The sequence below is a fragment of the Leptidea sinapis genome, chromosome 2 (genome assembly GCF_905404315.1).
Source record: "Leptidea sinapis chromosome 2, ilLepSina1.1, whole genome shotgun sequence".
Taxonomy (NCBI): domain Eukaryota; kingdom Metazoa; phylum Arthropoda; class Insecta; order Lepidoptera; family Pieridae; genus Leptidea; species Leptidea sinapis.
In genome coordinates, this window is record NC_066266.1 from 27,229,895 (window position 1) to 27,250,047 (window position 20,153).

Sequence of the window (20,153 nt, forward strand, 5' to 3'; positions counted from 1 at the left end):
AACGCGCCATTTTGCGCGGGTCTGTGACGTCAGAGTCTATCCCAAGAATCTATATTGTACTAATAAATGTATGGCAAGTTTTTTTTTCTTCGGTTATACTGCGAAAACTACTGAATCGATCTGAATAATTCTTGTACCATTAGATGCAGTGTGTTTCGGAGAAGATTTAGTATATAACATGTTGGTGATTACTTATTTAGAACCTATTTTTTTACCTAGAAATGCCTATAAATTCGCATTACAACTAATTCGGTCCATGACATTTCATTACATGTGATAATTCATACAATGAGCGGGCGCGGAGTATTGACGGGTCAGCAATTGTCTTGTATAAACAAAATAATAGTTTTGGCAGTTTAATGAAAGGAAAAAACCGGCCATACATTTAGATGTACAATATAGATTCTTGGGATAGATTCTGACGTCACACTGCGCTTCAACCAATAGCATTGGGTTTTGATGTTTTATATTTCGAGCGTATTTATTGCACTTTTGTATATTTAATATTTATTATTCAGCACATATTTAATAAAAACAACTATTTAAGATAAAATACATAATAATAAATATTAAAAAAAAATTTAAACTAAATATAAGTTACATGCATATACCCTATTGTATAGTTTATATTTAATGAATAAATAGACAGATTATATTACAATGTAAATAAATGATATGAAAGATTGACTATTCATTTGATTTACCCTGATGTAACCTAAATGCATCATCATCATCAGTCGGAAGATGTCCAAGGCTGGACAAAGGCCTCCCCCAAAGATCTCCATGGCGATCGGTTCTGCGCTGCCCTCATCCAACGTATTCCGGCGATCTTGACCAGACCGTCGCTCCATTTTTTGGGAGGCCTACCAACACTGAGTCTTCCGGAACGAGGTCGCCATTCGAGGACTTTTTTGCCCCACCGGCTATCAACTATGTGCCCCGCCCACTGCCACTTCAGTTTCGCAATCATTTGGGCTGGGTCGGTGACTGGTTCTCGTACCGATCTCCTCTTTTCTAATTTGATCTCGTAGGGAAACTCCGAGGAGAGCCCTCTCCATTGCTCTCTGAGCGACCATGAGCTTTCTCATGAGGCCCATAGTTCGCTAACTACATCTGCATACCGTAAGTCATCACTGGCAAAACACGCTAGTTGAAAATCTTCGTCTTCAGCTTTTTTTTTCGAGAGGAGGAAAATACATTTACGTATTGAAGGCGCCGAAACGGGGCCCATATGTCAGACTCGAGTGACACCCCCTACCGACTAAAAACCTCCTCTATGCTGTTAGCCCTGAAGGCTTTTACAGCGACATAGGACGTGGGCCGTGGAGGCTGCAAAGACAACGCAATAACAGCCGCGGGGCGTCTCCTAAGGAGACTCTAACCTCGGACCGGCTGTGTGCTTGTAGGAAGGAGAGAGAGTGAAGATGAGAAGAACACACTCGCCAGCGAGTGTGGTGATGTTTTGTGTAATGTATTTGTTTGTGAATGTATGTATGTAAGTAGTGTAAATGTATGTGGAGTGTGTAAGTGGTGTATGTCAGTCCGTCAGTCACTCTGTGTGTAATTCGTCTTCAGCATGGTAATAACATAAAATTCAACATTGCCGGAATGTGGAAGTTTCTTTTATATATCTAGAGCTATTTGTAATTATAGTGTTTTCCGCATAGACCAAGTGTAGTAACTAGACATCGGTTTGGCGTGGCCAACATGAGACAGATAATATCCTATCCTAAGCAAACAAAATATCTGTGTTGTTTAGCACACTGGATGTGCTGACCTTGAAAAAACCGGCACGGATGGCAAAACAAAAGATCTAATCACTCTATCTCATTTCTTTACATAAAACTCGCATAAGTTTTTTATCTCGTGTAAGTGAGACGAAAGCTATCAATTAGTCTAGTTACTATACTTGATCTATGGTTTTCCGAGTTTCAGTTGGAAAACATAACTTATTGTGCTGCCAGATATGACAATATCATACCATAGACATTATAACGTATAGACGAACAAACCAGAGTTGAAAGCGCGTTAATGCTTCATGAATCAGAGTTGCCAAAGTGTGTGTTAGCTAGTTATTATAATATTTAAAATACCAAGGAGTCAATTCCAAACGTGGCTGTCTGTTTACGATATGTTAATCGAAATCGGTTACTGTAAGAAATTCGCTTTCCTTTTCTATCTTGCTGTATCTCCGATAGAGATGCTCTTATCTCGCACGCTTTGTTTGTTTATACGCTAGCATATTGTAAGTCCAAGTTTCATACACTTTAATTGATATTAGGTATTATGTCCATTTCAGGCAAGGTTATTGAAAAAATACCAACGAATTGACCTTATATTTTTGAAGTCGGGTAAAAAGTAGGTAATAATTTCGTTACACTGCAGTACATTATAATAAAGAAAATGGTTCTGTTTCTTTGATGATATTACAAATATAGAAATCCTGATAATGGTAAAGCTTACGAAGTATACGCCAATAGTGCATGTTACTTTAAAGTTTGATGTATCCACTATGAAATGGTGGCCTGACCCTGGTGGCTTGGACACACCACTTGTCCGGCATTGCAAGGTTTCATATTATAGATAGACCACAATGTCAATGTGGACATGACTTTTGCAGTTGGATCACTTATTTTTTTCTTGCCCTATATATATATATATATATATAACCGAACTTCCTTTTTAGATAGTTTGATTACCATCCATGTCTCTTTCCCCACTTCAATAAAAACCGTCCTGTATTCTGTTGATCCCATATTGAAAAGGACACTTTCTAAATATATTTCTAGCAATAATATTAAATTGTAAATAATGTATAGTACCTAATGTATCTTATCTGAAAATAATAGTTTTCATCTATTTTTTTACTACATTTATCTTAACCATATATAAATTCTCGTGTTTTACATTTTTGTAACGTGATTGGTTTGCCTACCTTAAAATAAATAAAAACACTTTGGAGCATAATGCAAGAAAACTTCCAATGTGGATCAATCAAAGAGAACTTGACGCTAGCGGATGCATGTAATGTGCGAGCCCGAGTCTCCAAAATAAGTGAAATTAAAAAAAAAAGAGTGACGCCTTGCTTGACAGTTGACAGCATTTATCTCTTTGTGACTGTTAGTTTTGGCGAATTCATTCCGAATTATTTTAGCGCGTTATAACATTACATACCTAACTAGTACTTGGAAATAACTTTAAAATGAACTCAAATAATAGAGACAAGCGTTCTGGCGAAATAGAGGATCGTAGTAATAATGTAAGTTGTTAAATTCCCGCTCAGTATTAATGATCTATAACACCTATCTCACGCGAAGTGAAAAATTATTGTTATGATTTTAATGTGCATGGCGATTACTATAATTATTTAAATGTACATTGGTGCATTTGGAAATTATTTTAGCATCTAGATTTCTATCATATTATTCAATCATGTTATTTCTAGCGTATCAACCACGGATTTAGACCATCTTTACATTGAATTAAATTTTAAGGTTAATATGCTTAGTTGTTCCTTTTTTTCCTAATTATGTAGATGACATTTATTGATGTTGTGCGCGCATTTTCTTTACAGTTCTTTTCCCAGTGGACATTAAATTTTGCTATAGGTAATAGGTATACTCATTAGATCGGGTTCGAATCCCGGTATGTGCAAGCATTTATATGATGAATATGGATGTTTGTTTCCAAGTCATGGATGTTTAAATGTATTTATATATGTTTATATAAATTTATGTAAGTTTAAGTAAGTATATTGTATTAAATATATCATTGTCTTGTAACCCATAACACAGGCTATATATGCTTAACTTGGGGCAAGATAATTTGTGTAAAAAGTGTGTCAATATTATATATATATTATTAGATATAAGTTTCGATTTTTTTTTTGTAATTGACATATCCAAGTGGCACTGTGTCCTACGGGTAAAATAAAAATCTTTGTACTGCCTCACCAATTATCTAATAGGTTTAAAATTAATAATTATGTGGAAACTTACAGAACCTTATATAGATAGTCATTGTAACTTTTATAACTATCTATTATAATCTTTTTTAATATTGTATAAAATAAATTTTTGAGTGAATTGAATATGTAACATTTTTTTGCAAATTTATGAGGCACCATCTAAGTATTTATTGAATCTTAATTGTACTAAAGAAGTGAAGCATTGTCATCGTTTGTGTCGTTTTTATGTATTCTGATACATATAATATCATTTATAAATACTAAGAATAAAATATGAGATCATTGCGATAGTTTTATAACATTAATGCAGTATACTTTGTGGCATCTGATAATTGTTTTGTGATTATCAAATAAAAAATAGACACCTTCAAATAAAATGTGTAAACATGTACTCCTTCCTTAAATGCTGGCAATGCTCCTGTGATTCATCTGGTGTTGCAAGAAAATGCGGGTGGTTGTGCTAGTCCACCAGGTGACCCGTAAGCTTGCTTGTACTCTTTTTCCATAAAAAAAGAAGATGTAGGGAATGTTGGCACTTTTTTAGGCATGAGGCGATGCCGAAAGCCTAACACGGTGATAGAATCAAACTTCCTCTTGAGCGATTTGTAGTACTTTGTACTACACCTTCAAGGAAGATAAAAAACAAGTAACTCTAACAATTGCAGTAATTAAATTGCAAATATTAATTTTAATAATTTAACTCAGAGCTAAATAAAATAAAAATAGCCTTAATTTCTTTCGAAGTCTGTTTCCAATTACCCTAGCTTATAAAAAACAATATTAAACAATTAAAGTATTAAAAGATGCAACTTCGGAAGCTAGATGTTCGAAATTCAACATAAACATTTATATGATATCTCCGACTTCAAAGTGCCTATTGGCAAAGGCCTATGATTCTCTCCAGTACTGTTAGTCCAGAGCAACCTTGATCCAATATGGGCCTAATGTCTGAGATATTTCATCTGATCTTTTTGGTGGACCTCCTCTGAGCCGTCTTCTCTTGGGTACAAGAGAGTGCTTGGACCATTTTTCCAGGTTGCAGCTCAGTGCTACTTCAAATTTAACATTCAAAGGATAAAATGTTTTAAGCATAATTTTGTGTCAAATATTCGACGACAAAACATAACGAAAAAATACTGGAAATTGATTTTTATACATTTTTTATCCTTGTTGAATCACATTAAATAATGAATTTTTATTCCACCAGCATAATTTGATGAAGTACAAAAGCCCAGGTGTTCACATTAATTTTATGGCAGTTTCCTAGATGCTTTAACTTAAACTATATTTTATATTATTTTTCAGTCGTTTGTTAAGAATGTAACATCCAGGATGTCGGGGCTGTTACCTTCAACAATAACTAAGTGGTTTAGCTCTCCAAGTTCTTCTAACGCCAATGGCACTGCTCAAGTTGATACAACAGATTCGTCTACTGAAGATGAAGCTTCCGACAGCCAAGTAACAAAGGCACCACCTGCAAAACGACTGTGTTTAGGCCTGTCTACTATAAATGACAATAAATTAAAAGTTGTAAGTTACAAATATTACATAAATTTATTTATACAAAGTCTGGCTAATGTAAAATATTTAAGAAAAGAGCATAAGTTTTAATTGGTTTACTGATGTTTCTGCAACTTTGTGCACTTATCCAAGATATTATCTATTTTAATTCTAAATGATTTTCTATAATTAAAAATGTACAGTTTATGTTGATCTTATGCAACACAGAGAACATGATGCACGGAAAACCTCTTCCCACCACAGCCTTTATAACAACAAGGGATGAGACGAGGAGGTCGTTCAGCTGGTGGTAATTTATACGCCCAGTGCATGTGCAGTAATGCAGTGCCACTCAGGATTCTTGAAAAACCCAAAAATTCTAAATGGCCACTACAACTGCGCTCGTCACCTTGAGACATACATTGTTAATTCTCATTTCACCAGCAATTTCGCTAGATTTAGACTAAAACATAATAGTGCATACACATTACTGCTTTACGGCAGAAATAGTCAACATTGTGTTACCCATAATCTAGTCGGCATCCTGTGTAACGGCTCAGACCAAAAAAATTCTATGTACATGTTCCTGGATATATTATTTCTATATTTATGTGCACAGAAGTGGTATTGGAGGTTATAGAAGTACACTGGCATTGATAGAAGCTTCTGTTAAGGAGATCACTATCAAATTAGTCTGTTAGGCTTCCAATTAATTTAAACAAAAACCATTTTGTAAATTATCATGTTGCGTTTTTTAATAATAGAAATTTTAATGCTTAAACTTAGCATTTTATATTGAATTAATGTTGTAACTATATTACTCAACAATTTGTTATTTTTAAAGTGATATCCCTCATTTCTGGTGTTTAGTAAATTAAATTTGTAACCAAAAGGAGAATGGAACTTTTGGGCCTGATGGTTAACAAGTTGAAATGTACTTTAAAAAAAAGGTTTATTTTTCTGATGTGAAATACAAAAAACTAGCTCATTTTGCAATCCACAAACCGAAAAAACATTAAAATAAAGAAAATCGCTTAAAATGTAATCGAGTGAATATTTAATCGATTAAAATAACATTACGATCCAGGGGGCCTACTCCTAAAATCGATATTCGATAAATCGTGGCATTAGTCGTGTCGAATCCTACTCTTAGTTACATCGTTATTAATGTCGAAACGATGATTGAACGAACGAAACATTATTCGATATTATCGGTCCTAACCCTACTCTTAGTTGAAAATGTCAGAGACGAATATTCGAATTTCACAAATAATCAAACGTCACTTTTACGATAATCTCAACGACACCTTCTAGGCTGTCGATGCTATTATCGTTTCAAGTTGTGTAGATATATTTGCCATACATTATACATACTTAATAAATGTTATTAAAATAATGATATGTGATTTACTATTTAACAGGATTTTTTTACTACCAAGTCATTATTTGATTGTTTATGCGTAGATAAATGGCCGCCTGAGAAATAGGAAGTCGACGAGAAAAGCTGAGTTACTTTTTTATACATTTTATTATCCGCAAGTTTTGTATTATTTATTCAATTTTAAATGGTCATATTATATTCATTACATATTATTTTAACATTTACATTATGTGTCAATTATACCAAATTTGTGGTGCAGAGTTTGGCATGGTCCTTAGCGCCTAAACTATGTTATGACTTTTGACACTCAACAGCGACATAGCACAGATAATAATTAGGTTTGAACATATTTCATTCAAACTAACATCGTAAAAAAATCAAAATATTAGCCTATGGTAACGATAAACGATAAGGAACCGAACATTTGTTAGAGTAGGATAGTTGCGATATATTCGGAGTATTATCGTATCGTTCCGAATGTATCGTTGTCGATTTTGCGAGTAGACCTCCAGTTGTTTTATTTAAATAATATTATTGAGGTGCATAGTTTATGTGCAAATGACCATATTATGAATAAAATATATTATTTTCTTAGGAAAACACAGAACTGACCAATTATTTTATTATCAATAAATCGATTTACATAAAAAATTGATACTAGTGAAATCCATGTTCCTCGACGCTAACTTCATTTTGACAAATCATTTCGTTTCTTGTTGTATTCGTTGAGTTACCGACTTGTTAACTACCCACCCAATTGGAAATTTGTCTCTAGCAGTCTGTTTTACAGTTCATGTATGAGATAATGCGTATAATATATCATTCTTATCTGAGCACATAAAACTTATCTAATTACCAATTGTCTTATATTATATTGCAAAAAATGTCGTTACAGTAGTAGATAGGTATACGTAGATAAGTAGGTATTTCTTTTTTCTAAAATTCGATTACTCAGCTCCTAGATTGACAAATCTTGCAAATTTTTCTATTATGGATTATTTAAATGTTATCTTTGAAATGGTGCTACTTTCATCTTGTTATCACCTTGGCCCAGGAATGTATGAAAGCGTTTCAATCTCCTTTATGAACCTGAACCGAGACCACTCAAGTTCCTTCCGATCGCTCTTACCAACTGAGCCAGCATCATTCATAAATTTTGTTATGCGTTTTCCTAATTTATGAAAAACAAAATTAATAAAGATATAGCGTCGCGCTACAACAGCGAGATTAATTAAACACTAATCTACTTAAGTGTAATCATAAAAAAATATATAATAAAAATACCTTATTCATTTAAATAAATCTATTTTCTGCCGCCGTTATCGCGCGCTATCGTAGGCACTGACTAATCTGAAACTGTCCCAATATACCCGATAAGTCATTCTTATCGCCTTATATTGGGACGCGTGAATTGCAATTTCCATACAAATTTCTATCGCTGGTAAGCTATACGTCGTCCAGACAGACAGCGTGTACGGATAAGGTGAGTTACCGTCAATAAGTTTTATTGGGACAGAAAAGACAACGATTGTTACGATTTTTATCTCGAGTAGGCCACAACTGGAGATAGACTGAATTGGGAACTAACTTTAACGTCGCCACAATAGTGTCACACAACATATTTAAAAATTAGATGAATTTATACAAATAAAATTTGAAAAACAAATTTTTATGAACGATGCGGGATTCGAACCCACGACCTCCGGCGTTTTGTGCCGGTGCTCTAACCAACTCTCAGTTGGTTAGAGTCACATCGTTCATAAAATTGTGTTTTTCAAATTTTATTTGTGTATTAATTCTAGAAGTGAGGGTTATCACTTTAATAAACATAACATATTGTTTAGATGTATTTATATCATACATGTTTTTTTCAGACTACATTTACCATCTCACATATGAACTCGGCTGAATACACCCAAAGTTCGATGTTTTCTCAGACTAGAGGATCTGTACTGAAAATTAATAATAAAGAAATCCCAACTCAATCTAACAATGAGGATGTTAAAAATAAACTAAATGAATTGGAGCCAAAGGTGTTACATTCTGTGAAGAATTCTTTATCATCAGGCGACACTTCTGTCACAAGGAAAAGAAAATCACTCTTTGATTCTTATACCAATGATCCGCCAAATAGAACTGAAGGAGGTAAGCTTAATTTCAATTAATTTATCAAGTCTCTTGAAAATCTAAAAATTCTGTGTGTCACTACAATTGCGCTCGTCACCTTGAGATATAAGATGTTAAGTGGGAGGTTCCTTTGCACAGGGAGCCGGTTAGATTATGCGTACCACAATGGCGCCTATCTCTACCGTGTAATGTGTAAACATTACTGTGTTTCAGTCTGAAGGGCGCCGTAGCTATTGAAATTACTGGGCAAATGAGACTTGACATCTTATGTCTCAAGGTGACAACCGCAATTGTAGTCCCCTCTAGAATTTTTGGGTTTTTGATGTATCCTGACATTGTTGTATTGTAATGGGCAGGGCGTATCAATTATCATCAATCACCTACTTATTTCAGAATATTCACATGATGAGATATTGAGAAGCAAAAAAAAGTGCAAAATACAAAGGAATTCATTCTTAGGATCCTCATTCTATGACAATCGAACGTCTTATGGTGGTGCAGCGAACGCACATTCCAGAAAAGCAAATGTGCAATGTAAGAAGACAATTGTGGTAAATAATATGGACAATCCGAAGAGTGTGAATGTGAGCCACTCGGCTATTAAAATCATGGATCTGCTGGAAAATAGTTCATCGCCACTAGCGGAGGTAAAGAGGCTATCTGGATTTATTAATCATGATTTGAATAAGTCGAAACCAGATGGCGCATCAAGGATTGGTAAGTTTTTTCAAGACTAAAACTATATTCTAAATTCTAATTCACAAAACTATGCTTAAAAAACCCGCCTTCAAACAGTGAAAACTAACGAATAACTAATAATTTAATTTAATACAGGCACTGACTTCAAAGCTATCGATATGTAATTATGTAGCTCATACAAATAGTAGTATTTCATGAAGGTTAAATTTAAATGTTTGCATAAATAAAATACACCTCGTATTAAGGTAGATTCTTAGTTATTTGATACTTATCAGTTTTTGAAGTCGGCTTTTTTAAACATACTTTTTTTATTGAAGTTATACTTCTTTTGGCGCGATGGAGAAAAATGATGAGAGTGAATTTTTACGATGCGCGCGCACACCGACACCTGAATTCTACATCGTGAAGTTAGTTCTAGGTGGCATGAAAATCGATAACTGTGTTCAAGTTGTATATTCTAGTATTTTTATATTTAGAACACGTGTTTCGTAACAGTACAATTAAATAGTGTAAATAAATAAATATAATTTTGGTGTTTTTATTAAATCAATTTCATATACGATTTTGATAGTATTTACTAATAATTTATTAGTATATCTTTATATATATTGAATATTAGTGATAAAACTGATTTGAATAAACTGTTTTGAGTGCATTTGTAGATTTGAGTTAACTGTCGGTATGTATAATTTATTTACATCGTAAATTAAAAATTATTACATTATTATCTAAAAATATTTATTTGTCGTTTTGTTTTATTTCTGGTATATTAACAAATTTTATTGTTTATAATATCTTTGATCTTAACTTGTTAAAATTTGATTTATTTTTCCATACGCCAAAGAGGTATAACTTCTAACACGTGTACATAAGTACACGCACCCTTTTTTTACTATATAGTGGCAGTTGATAATAATCTATACATCTATTGTATACATATAAATAAAATTGGAGTGTCTGTTTGTAATATTGAAATAACCGTTTTTTACTACATTTATATGAATATATACGGTAAATACACCAAAATAACATTTTTTAGAATTTTTGTCTGTCTGTCTGTCTGTTTTTGTTCCCGCTAATCTCTGAAATGGCTGGACCGATTTTGACGGAACTTTTATTGGCATATAGCTGATGTAATAAGGAGTAACTTAGGCTACGTTTGTTTCAGAAAAAATCATTTGGTTTAGAAAAATAAAGTAATGTAATGGTGCCAACAATCGGTGTAACTCTAAAAATAATTTATATGGCAAAACAACGTTTGCAGGGTCAACAAATTCATAAAATGAAACTATTGGGCCAAACAATGTGAAATTTTTATGGGACCAAATGGCATCTCTTCCGCATAAAACTAAACGACTAAACGTAACTATTACAGATATCAAAAAACTTTAAACTGATAACGAAACTATGCTACCTATTCAGCAAAATCAATAACTTGTAAAAAATCAAAAGAGAACTATAAAAAATTATGATATTAAACACTCCCATGCATTTTGTATTAAATTAGTAGAATAGATTTACTATTTATAAGGGAGATCATTTATATAAATAAGGAATTATGATATTAAACACTCCCATGCATTTTGTATTAGATTAGTAGAATAGATTTACTATTAATAAGGGAGATCATTTATATAAATAAGGAATAGAAAAGGTCCTAAAATCGAGACCTGTGGAACCCCTATTTTACCTATTGATCCAGAGGACCGCTTTCCATTGACATCCACCTTTTGTAGTCTACAATTTAAATAGGATGTCATTAAGTCCAATGCCTTATTTTTAATACCGTAATGGTGAAGTTTTCTGACTAATGTTTCGTGTTCAACACAATCGAACGCCTTGGATAAGTCACAAAAGACGCCAGGCGCATCACGAGACTCTTCCCAGGCTTCAAATATATTATGTATCACGTCAACACCAGCATCGATAATTGAACGACTCTGGGTGAAACTAAATTGTTTAGAGTGCAATAAATTATTATGGAAAAATTATCACGACCATCTTGTTTAGGAAGCATCCTTACACAAACAATAAATTCAAGCTCTAAAGGTTGATGCATCCAATATACGATAATTTATATTTATACAGTTGATTTTTTATTATTTTTTATGAAATATTTGATATTTGAAACGCTTAATTTTGAGTGTGATTCATATATTGGATGCAGCACCTTACAAACTAATTTGTTATGTATATTACAGCATTGGTAAATACTCTATTTGTTGAAAAGAGTGGCCGTTGAGTTTCTTGTATGTTCTTCTCACAACCTCTACGTTTTCCAAACATACGGTAGATTCAGTAATTTAAAAGAAATATTTGTAGTAACGATTCAAATTTTCTTGCCCCAAACTAAGAATACCTGTACTATGGGTACAAGACAACGATATATTTAGTACCATATACTTACTTAAATATAAATAAATACATTCAAACATCCATGACTCGGAAACAAATATCCATATTTATCATATAAATGATTGCACCTACCGGAATTCGAACCCGGGACCTCTGGCTTAGTAGTCAAGGTCACTAGCCACTCGGCTATATGGGTGGTCTATCTCGGGTATAGGGGCGTTTTCACGCAAAGCAATAGATTTCGAATTGCAGAAAATATAGAAATAAACCACGAATACCTTAGTCTAGCCTGCCCTGTCTCACTCTCCGTGTAGGCTATTGAAATCGTAGGTACGAGCGAGCAGTGACGAACGCGCGATCTTTGTTCGTCACCTGCTTCACCTATCTGACCGATATTTTAAAAACGGAGAAAAAAAGCAAAGTATATCAATGGTAATTGCAAATATTTTTTTAAGTTTCCTCAAGACGCTGTTACAATCTAAATAATAGTTATTTATGCATTTGTTGTGTAATAAACGTATTAAAACACGAATGTGGGTAATAATGATAATAGGATCACGTGAGTGTTTTAATACCTAATTATCAACAGTTGCATGCAAGACTTTATCTACACCCATAATATGAATCCTTTACTAAAGATTCTGAAACAGTTAGCTTACTGCTAACATTAAAAAAGCCAGTCCTAGTAACCATTACATTAGATGGTGTTGTTGTTAGGACATTATTGTATGACGGCAAGAGTCCCTATTTCTTTTATTGTTTTTGCGGAGTGAGACTTCTGCACATGTACTATTACATATTCTTTGGCCTAGCATCAAAATACTTTTTAACAAAAACAATAATTTCAGCATATAATAAACAAGAACTGTTCATTTCGAACAAGGCGCCAATGCTATTGCTAAAACAAAAAGCGAGACTCATGGACAAGACAAGTGCAGCAAGACAAATTATGTCTTCACACAGCAGTTTTTCAAGATCTGTGCCTTACCCATCGCCGGAAAGGTAAGATGTTATGTACTATTTATATTAATACTCATGCCATTATTACTACATCTACTTTTTTTTAAATGATAATAAGGGATGAGACGAGCAGGACGTTCAGCTGACGGTAATTGATACGCCCTGCCCGTTACAATGCAGTCACTACAAAATTTTATAAGCAAACTGCTTGTCAGATTTTCACGCGCCTTTTATTATTTATAGATATATTTATAAGACACAAAACTAGGCGTCGTAAATCATGTATCGTATAGAGAAAAAGGAAATAATCTAAAATTGCGGCTAGCACTTTCAGTTACATGAGTACAGTGAGCAAAAAAAGTAATGCTTGCTTTCTATCTCAATTATGTGTGTCATTAATTTTGAATTACAATTAATATCTTATTAAAATCATTATTTAGGTGCTATAAAATTACATCATCAATCATGATCATTAACCGGGCTCGTCAGAACAATCTAAAACTTATTGACAGAAGATGTTAAATCTCATTTGTCCAGTAACTTCACTAGCTACTGCGCCCATCAGCCCGAAACACAGTAATGCTTACCACATTACTGCTTCACGGCACAAATAGGCGCCGTTGTGGTACCCATAATCTAGCCGGCGTCCTGTGCAAAAGAGTCTCCCACTACACGGCTAAGTCGAGTTAATGAGTCTTTTGTGGGGCGTTGTATATGCTTTTACAACAATATCACGAAATTCAAAAGAATTGTTAAGAAACTTTGTGTGGTAAAGGTTACTATAACATTAATTTTTAATGATACCACAAATTGAGAATGGAACGACTGCCCTCAGGCTATTAAGTCGTAACTTTTATTGTATGATATTATTGCATTGTAATTATATTTTGCTCAGGTCTGAGGCATACTTTTTCGAATTGGTGGTAATTTTTGACTTTCACGAAGTTATTTTATATCCTATTTTGAATAAAAATATTCAAGTTTGAATATGTATAATATATTTTTTTTATATACGGTAGAAGATGCACAATAAATCGACGTGTCTATGCAACGCTAGGAAATCAATCTCTGTGTTGTACGCGGTCAAATGATTCGAGATGATATTTATACTGGGGGTGCATTTGAGCAGAGATGCGACCATCTCCATCTTTTTTTTTATGGAAAAGGAGGACAAACGTGCGTACGGATCACCTGGTGTTAAGTGCTCACCGCTACCCATATTCTCTTGCAACACCAGAGGAATTGCAGGACCGTTTCCGGCCTTCAAGGAAGATGTAAGCGATTTCTTTGAACCCATGTCGTAACGTCCCGGTTTGTAGTACGGGGAAGAAAGCTCCTTGAAAACATCACTGTGGAGGACCGCCACACATCCAGATAGTGGGGATGACATCCTAATTAGTGGCGGGTCGTACGAAGCTGGAATTGTCGAATTTGAGCTTCTTGAATTGTTGAAGATCCAGCACTGTGAATGACTGTTTTTAGCTTTGTGGGCTTTCTACCTCACTTATGACGGAAAGTGACCCGAAAAGAAGAACACTACCGCTGAAACCGATTACCACACCACATACAAACAATTTTTTATTTTGAAAGTGTGTTAAAAAAGTTATGAACGATGCGGGGCTCGAACAGGCGACCTCTCGTCGTCTTTCAAATCTAAACTTTAAAAATAACAAATTGTTTAGATTTGAAAGAGTTAATAGAGTTAAAGAGTCAATTTCCTGATATGGAAGGTTATCAACTGTAAAGTGGATCCTATAGATTGATTCACAATTTGAGAGTTCAACTAGACCTACCAAGATTTACGAACGATGCGTCACTTAAGCGGTTGGCTCAGTTGGTAAGAGCGCTCGGACGAAACCCGAGAGGTCGCGGTTTCGAGTCCCGCAAAGTTCATAGATTTTGGTTACGAAGGATAATGGCGAGTATGCATGAATTTTGGGACCCACTGAAAGAAGTGGCGGACATCATGGAAACTTATTAATAATTGTATAACGCAACAAAGCTAAGAAAAAAGCAAATCGTAAGTAAGTCTAAAAAAGTGGGAGAAAAAATATATACACCTAAAAGTAAAATATAACCTCAAATTATTAAACGATAATTTGTATCTTTTGGCTATGCCTAACTACTGTCTGCTAAAAGATAATATATATAATATGTGGAAGGTTGGCCAGCAGTGGGATATTTAAGGCTATTAGTAAAACGTGCTAATAATGTCTGATTTACTACTGTTTTGAGTATGTATCGATAGTTCGATGGTGTCGGAAGTCGGAACATCAAAATAAATAATGACAAGGGCTGTCATGTCAAAATGTAAATGTCAATTGCGCAAAACGTTCCGTTAGTGCAAGATGACTTATTTTTTAATCTATATATATATAAAAATGAATTGCTGTTCGTTAGTCTTCGTAGTTAGGTCTTGAATTATTTGTGGAAGTCCAGAGAAGGTTTAAAAGGTGAATAAATAGGAAAATGCTGCTAAATTAAATAAAAACAACAAATTTGTTTTTCCTTTGATGTATCCATACATAATTTGTAGGAGAGAATTCACTGACGCACGGTTTGACAGTTCTGCTGTGAAACAATTTCATTACGACAGCAGGGTGCATATTTTACGAAGTAATTCTTGATGTTATGATAAATTATTGACGAATCCATAAAAAACATTATTTTATTTATTATATACAGAGCAACGTCTGTCGGGTCAACTAGTAAATTATATTTCTATTGACTCCCATATCAGAGCGCCTCGATAATTTTTATATAAACATCGTATAAACTTAAGTTTATAATTAATATAAACTTGTACTTGTACGATTATTTCTTAATTTTTAAATTATGTGCGTCCATTCTCGCCATCCTCCTTTGATTTCTAGCACACCACATACATGTGTGTTGTTCTACAGTGCGAGTTTCATACAACATACAATCACACTATGAACTTAACTTACTTAGGAACTGGTTTACTCTGGATATATGGCATTCCTCTGCAGTGCGTTTTTTTTAAATATTTTTCCATGAAAGCATTAACTATGGAATTGAGAATGAATGAGCGAATGAGCTTTCTAGCTCAGTTTCCCGCCACTATACCACCTAAGTAAATATTAGGAACGATCTTCGCTCGTGTGATTCCTCCGGTCTTGCAAGAGAGAATAGATGGTGGTATTCACTAATCTTCACGTGACACACTTGTTTAAATAAACAAAAAATGTTTGTCCCTTCAGAAGGTAAGTAACATCATACCGGTAGAACAGACTATATTTTGCATAGTAGTAGACTGAGAGAAAACCCATCACATTGCAGGATGCCCGTCAAACACCCTGAGTCAAAAAATTATGCCTTTTTTTGAAGATTGTGAAATTTTAATTTTATTTTCTCTTTTTAGTCCCCCAAATAATAAAGAAAAGGAATCTAGACAGTTTACTACAAAAATTTTGCAGAAAGGTACAAAACTTAATGAGAATGAAATGCCCCCAACAGTAAACCTACCTTCACCAGCTTTGCATATTGACAAAGACAATCTTCCAAAATTTTCATTTGAAATTCCAAAAAGATGTGTTCCAAGTTCAGACAAACTTATATCAACAACAAATGACACAAGTTCAACTACAGTACGTACAGAAGTGAATTTAAAAACATCTCCACAGAAAGATGAAAGTACTACTTTTACGTTTTCAAATCCAGTGAAATTATCTTATGAAGTAGATATAAACTACAACAAAAACCAGTTTAGCTTTAGAAGTTCTGAAAAAAGTGTAGAAGAAAAAAACACTTATGTAAATAAAAGTAGTAAATCGAGTGATGTTAATACAACAAAGCTACAAGAGAAAATAAAAAGTGTCTCAGGTGATGGAAATTGGAAATGTAATGATTGTTGGGTTTCCAACAAGTGTGAGGCAGAAAAATGTGTTTGTTGCGGCGGCAAAAATATTTTGCAAATTGAAAATATCAAAAAATGTTCAAACTGTAATGAAAGAATGGTAAATCAGTCACAGAAATGTTTAAATTGTGATAGGAAATCTGATTCTGCCAATGATTTGCACAAAACATCTAAGTCAAATTCACCGGAATGGAAATGTAATGATTGTTGGGTTTCCAACAAGTATGATGCATTAAAATGTGTTTGTTGCGGTGGCCAAAATACTTTGCAGATTAAAAAATGCTCAAGCTGTTATGCAAAATTAGGAAATGATTCTGAGAAATGTGTAAATTGCAATAGAAAATCTGATGCAATTAATGTGAATGTTACATCTAAATCAAATTCAACAGAATGGAAATGTAATGATTGTTGGGTATCCAATAAGGATATATCAATGATGTGTGTGTGTTGTGGTGCCAAGAAGCCAGAAAATAAAGTCGCAGAGTTGTTAAAATCGCAATCAAAGGGATGGGACTGTAAAGTATGTTTAATTGTCAATAAAATTGAAGACGAAAAATGTATTGCTTGTTCTTCGCCAAAGTCTAGTAATGTGACAGCAAATGAAGAGTCAAATAAAAACAAAGAACTTCACAACCCTCCTGGTACTGAAGATGTCTTTAAGAATATTGTTAAACAACGAGCAAATAAATGGGAGTGTCCTGGATGCCTGGTGCAAAATGAACTAAATGTAAATAAATGTGTATGTTGTGAAGCAAAGAGGCCTGGTACAGTAAAAGAACCAATAGTAAGTTTTAATTTTGGGCATTCTGCAGGGACACAATTTAAATTTGGTATCGACCCAAACAAACTAACAGCTGAAAAAGAGAAACTTTCCTCTGAGAAAAAGAAAGATTCAAAGGAAAATAGCAATAATATCTTAACTACTACCACATCATTCAAGTTTGGAATTCCTATTCAGAAAACAAATGATAGTACTAAAATTGAGAACAAAACAGACACTGAGAAACCAACATTCAAATTTGGAATTATTCCAGAAAACATATTAAAAACAAAAACAACTAATGTCAAACAAGCTCCAGAAAAAGAACTCCAGCCAACATTTAATAATGATTCAGATAAAAACCCAAAAGCGCAAGAAGTCCCGAATATTGATAGCACTACGAAACAATCGCCTCAGATAACACAAGAAAATACCAAATTTGTTAAACAGCCTGCTGAAGGAAACCCACAAGGATTTACACTGTTGCCTCAACCTCCTGTCCAAACACAAAACACAGGTCCAACTGGTAGCAGTAATGCTCCCGCAAATTCTTTGAATACTAACACAAATATGTTTGTACCATCAAAAAGTTTGCCGCTTACAGAAATATCCTTTAAGCCCAACGTAACTTCCAGTTCAATGGCTCCACTTCAAAAAACTAACCCACAAGCTGATATGAATTTGCCACCATTTGGCAGTACAGAGTCAAGAAACAGTATAGCCCCCATGCCACCTACAGTAACTTCTGTATTTTGTAAAGTAGAATCTGAAAGTAAATCTGTGCCATCGACAACATCATTATTTTCTAAAAACGAAGCTCCAAACGCGCCCTCAACTACATCTATATTTCAAGCACCCAACACAAATACAGCTTCACTTCCGATGTTTTCTTCTGCGACAACAACAGTTGCTACCAATGCTTGGTTTAAAGAGGGATCTACTCCCATTACTACTCCTGCTCCAACTCCCGTATTCAGTTTTAGTAATAATGCCCCAAATACAGCAACCGAAACACCAAAATTCAATTTTACCTTTGGAGCTGCAAAAAAAAGTGAAGAATCTAGTTTATTTGCTAATACTTTTAGTGGATCAAGTAATATTAACAATACGAATATGTTTGGTTTGGGCTCAGATGTAGGTAAGAACAATATGCCAGCGCCAAATCCTATAAGTGGCAATGGATTATTGGGCAATAGTGTTTTAGGTGGTAATGTCTTATCGGGAACACCAGATAATGCAAACGTACCAAATAATTCGGGAGCATCAATATTTGGAAAACCAGCAGATAATGTTGCAAATATGTGGCCACAAAATAATCAATCATCAAATATATTTTCAACTGTTGCCTCTACAAATACAATCCAAAAGCCAGCTGCTTTCACATTTGGTGCAAGCAACACCTTTAATTCCACTTTTGGCTCGAGTGGAAACAACAGTGTTGGGGCATTTGGTAGCAGTGCACCACAACAGCAAAACATATTTGGCATTTCAAACTCTAATGGAAATAATGCACCTTCACCGTTTTCTTCACAACAACCTTCAACAGAGCCGACAGCTACTGGATTGTTCGGTCAACCAAATGTGGGTGCTTCGCCATTTGGAGCACCGACACAAACTGTTCCAGCTTTCGTGGCAAACCCCACAGCCACTCCAGCGTTCAATTTTGGTTCTCAGCAGCCAATTAATGTCATTGGATTAGGCCAGGTATGTACATAATACAATCACATCTCTTACTGTTAATACTGAATTGTGTGTTTTTTAATAATGTTATTAAGATCGTCATTCAATAATTTAATTTTCAACACAAACGCTCGTAAATTGAGCCTTATTACATTGCTCTTGTTTTGCCTTCAAACGAGGCATCCTCAGGTGATGTTGCCTCGCCGGATACTGGCACGAGACTCAAACGAGACAAGACTCTAGTCTCGGCAAAACACATATAGAATTGATTAAAGACAAATCTCAGCGGAATTATACTCAAGAAAACTCACAACAATTGGATGATTTTGATTTGATTTATTAATGAGTTTGACATGCACGTTAGGTCTGAGGCACACTATTTCGAATGGGTTTTAGAAGTAGTTTTTGATGTTCAATAAGTGATTTAACATCCTATTTTGATTTAAAATATTTGAAAATCAATTGAATTAAGCTTAATTTTGCAGAAATTCATAAGTAATGGTTGACACCATTTTTTATTGAGTGTAAATTCCGCTAACTTGTGTCTTTAACTATAACGTTGAGTTTCGTGCCACAATTTTGCGAGTCAACTCTACTGAGGATGTCTCGTGAAGAGGAGAAACACATGTCGAATTGATTAAAGACAAATAATAGCTGAATTTACACTCAATAAAAATCACAACATTTGAATGATTTTGATTTGATTTATTTATGAGTTTGACACGAGGCCAACTGATTCTAATAGACTTGAATTGTTTTAACTTCAGCAACAAAATCAGCAAAGTGTAGTTTATAACTTTGGAGGAGCGACAGCGGCTCCGCAGTTCGCTGTTGGTACTTCACAGTC

At 34.2% G+C, this 20,153-nt stretch overlaps 2 protein-coding genes across 2 annotated transcripts; both read left to right on the forward strand.

The window, feature by feature from the left end:
• Nucleotides 1-9,401: 9,401 nt before the first annotated feature.
• LOC126974368 (uncharacterized) lies at nt 9,402-13,343 on the forward strand. The gene is made up of 2 exons (XM_050821837.1): nt 9,402-9,692; nt 12,878-13,343. The coding sequence occupies exons 1-2, from the start codon at nt 9,536-9,538 to the stop codon at nt 13,033-13,035; spliced, it is 315 nt and encodes a 104-aa protein (XP_050677794.1). The 5' UTR covers nt 9,402-9,535; the 3' UTR covers nt 13,036-13,343.
• A 2,508-nt stretch (nt 13,344-15,851) lies between these two features.
• LOC126974074 (nuclear pore complex protein Nup153-like) lies at nt 15,852-19,865 on the forward strand. The gene has a single exon (XM_050821474.1). The coding sequence runs from the start codon at nt 16,322-16,324 to the stop codon at nt 19,340-19,342; it is 3,021 nt and encodes a 1,006-aa protein (XP_050677431.1). The 5' UTR covers nt 15,852-16,321; the 3' UTR covers nt 19,343-19,865.
• The last annotated feature ends 288 nt before the right edge of the window (nt 19,866-20,153 follow it).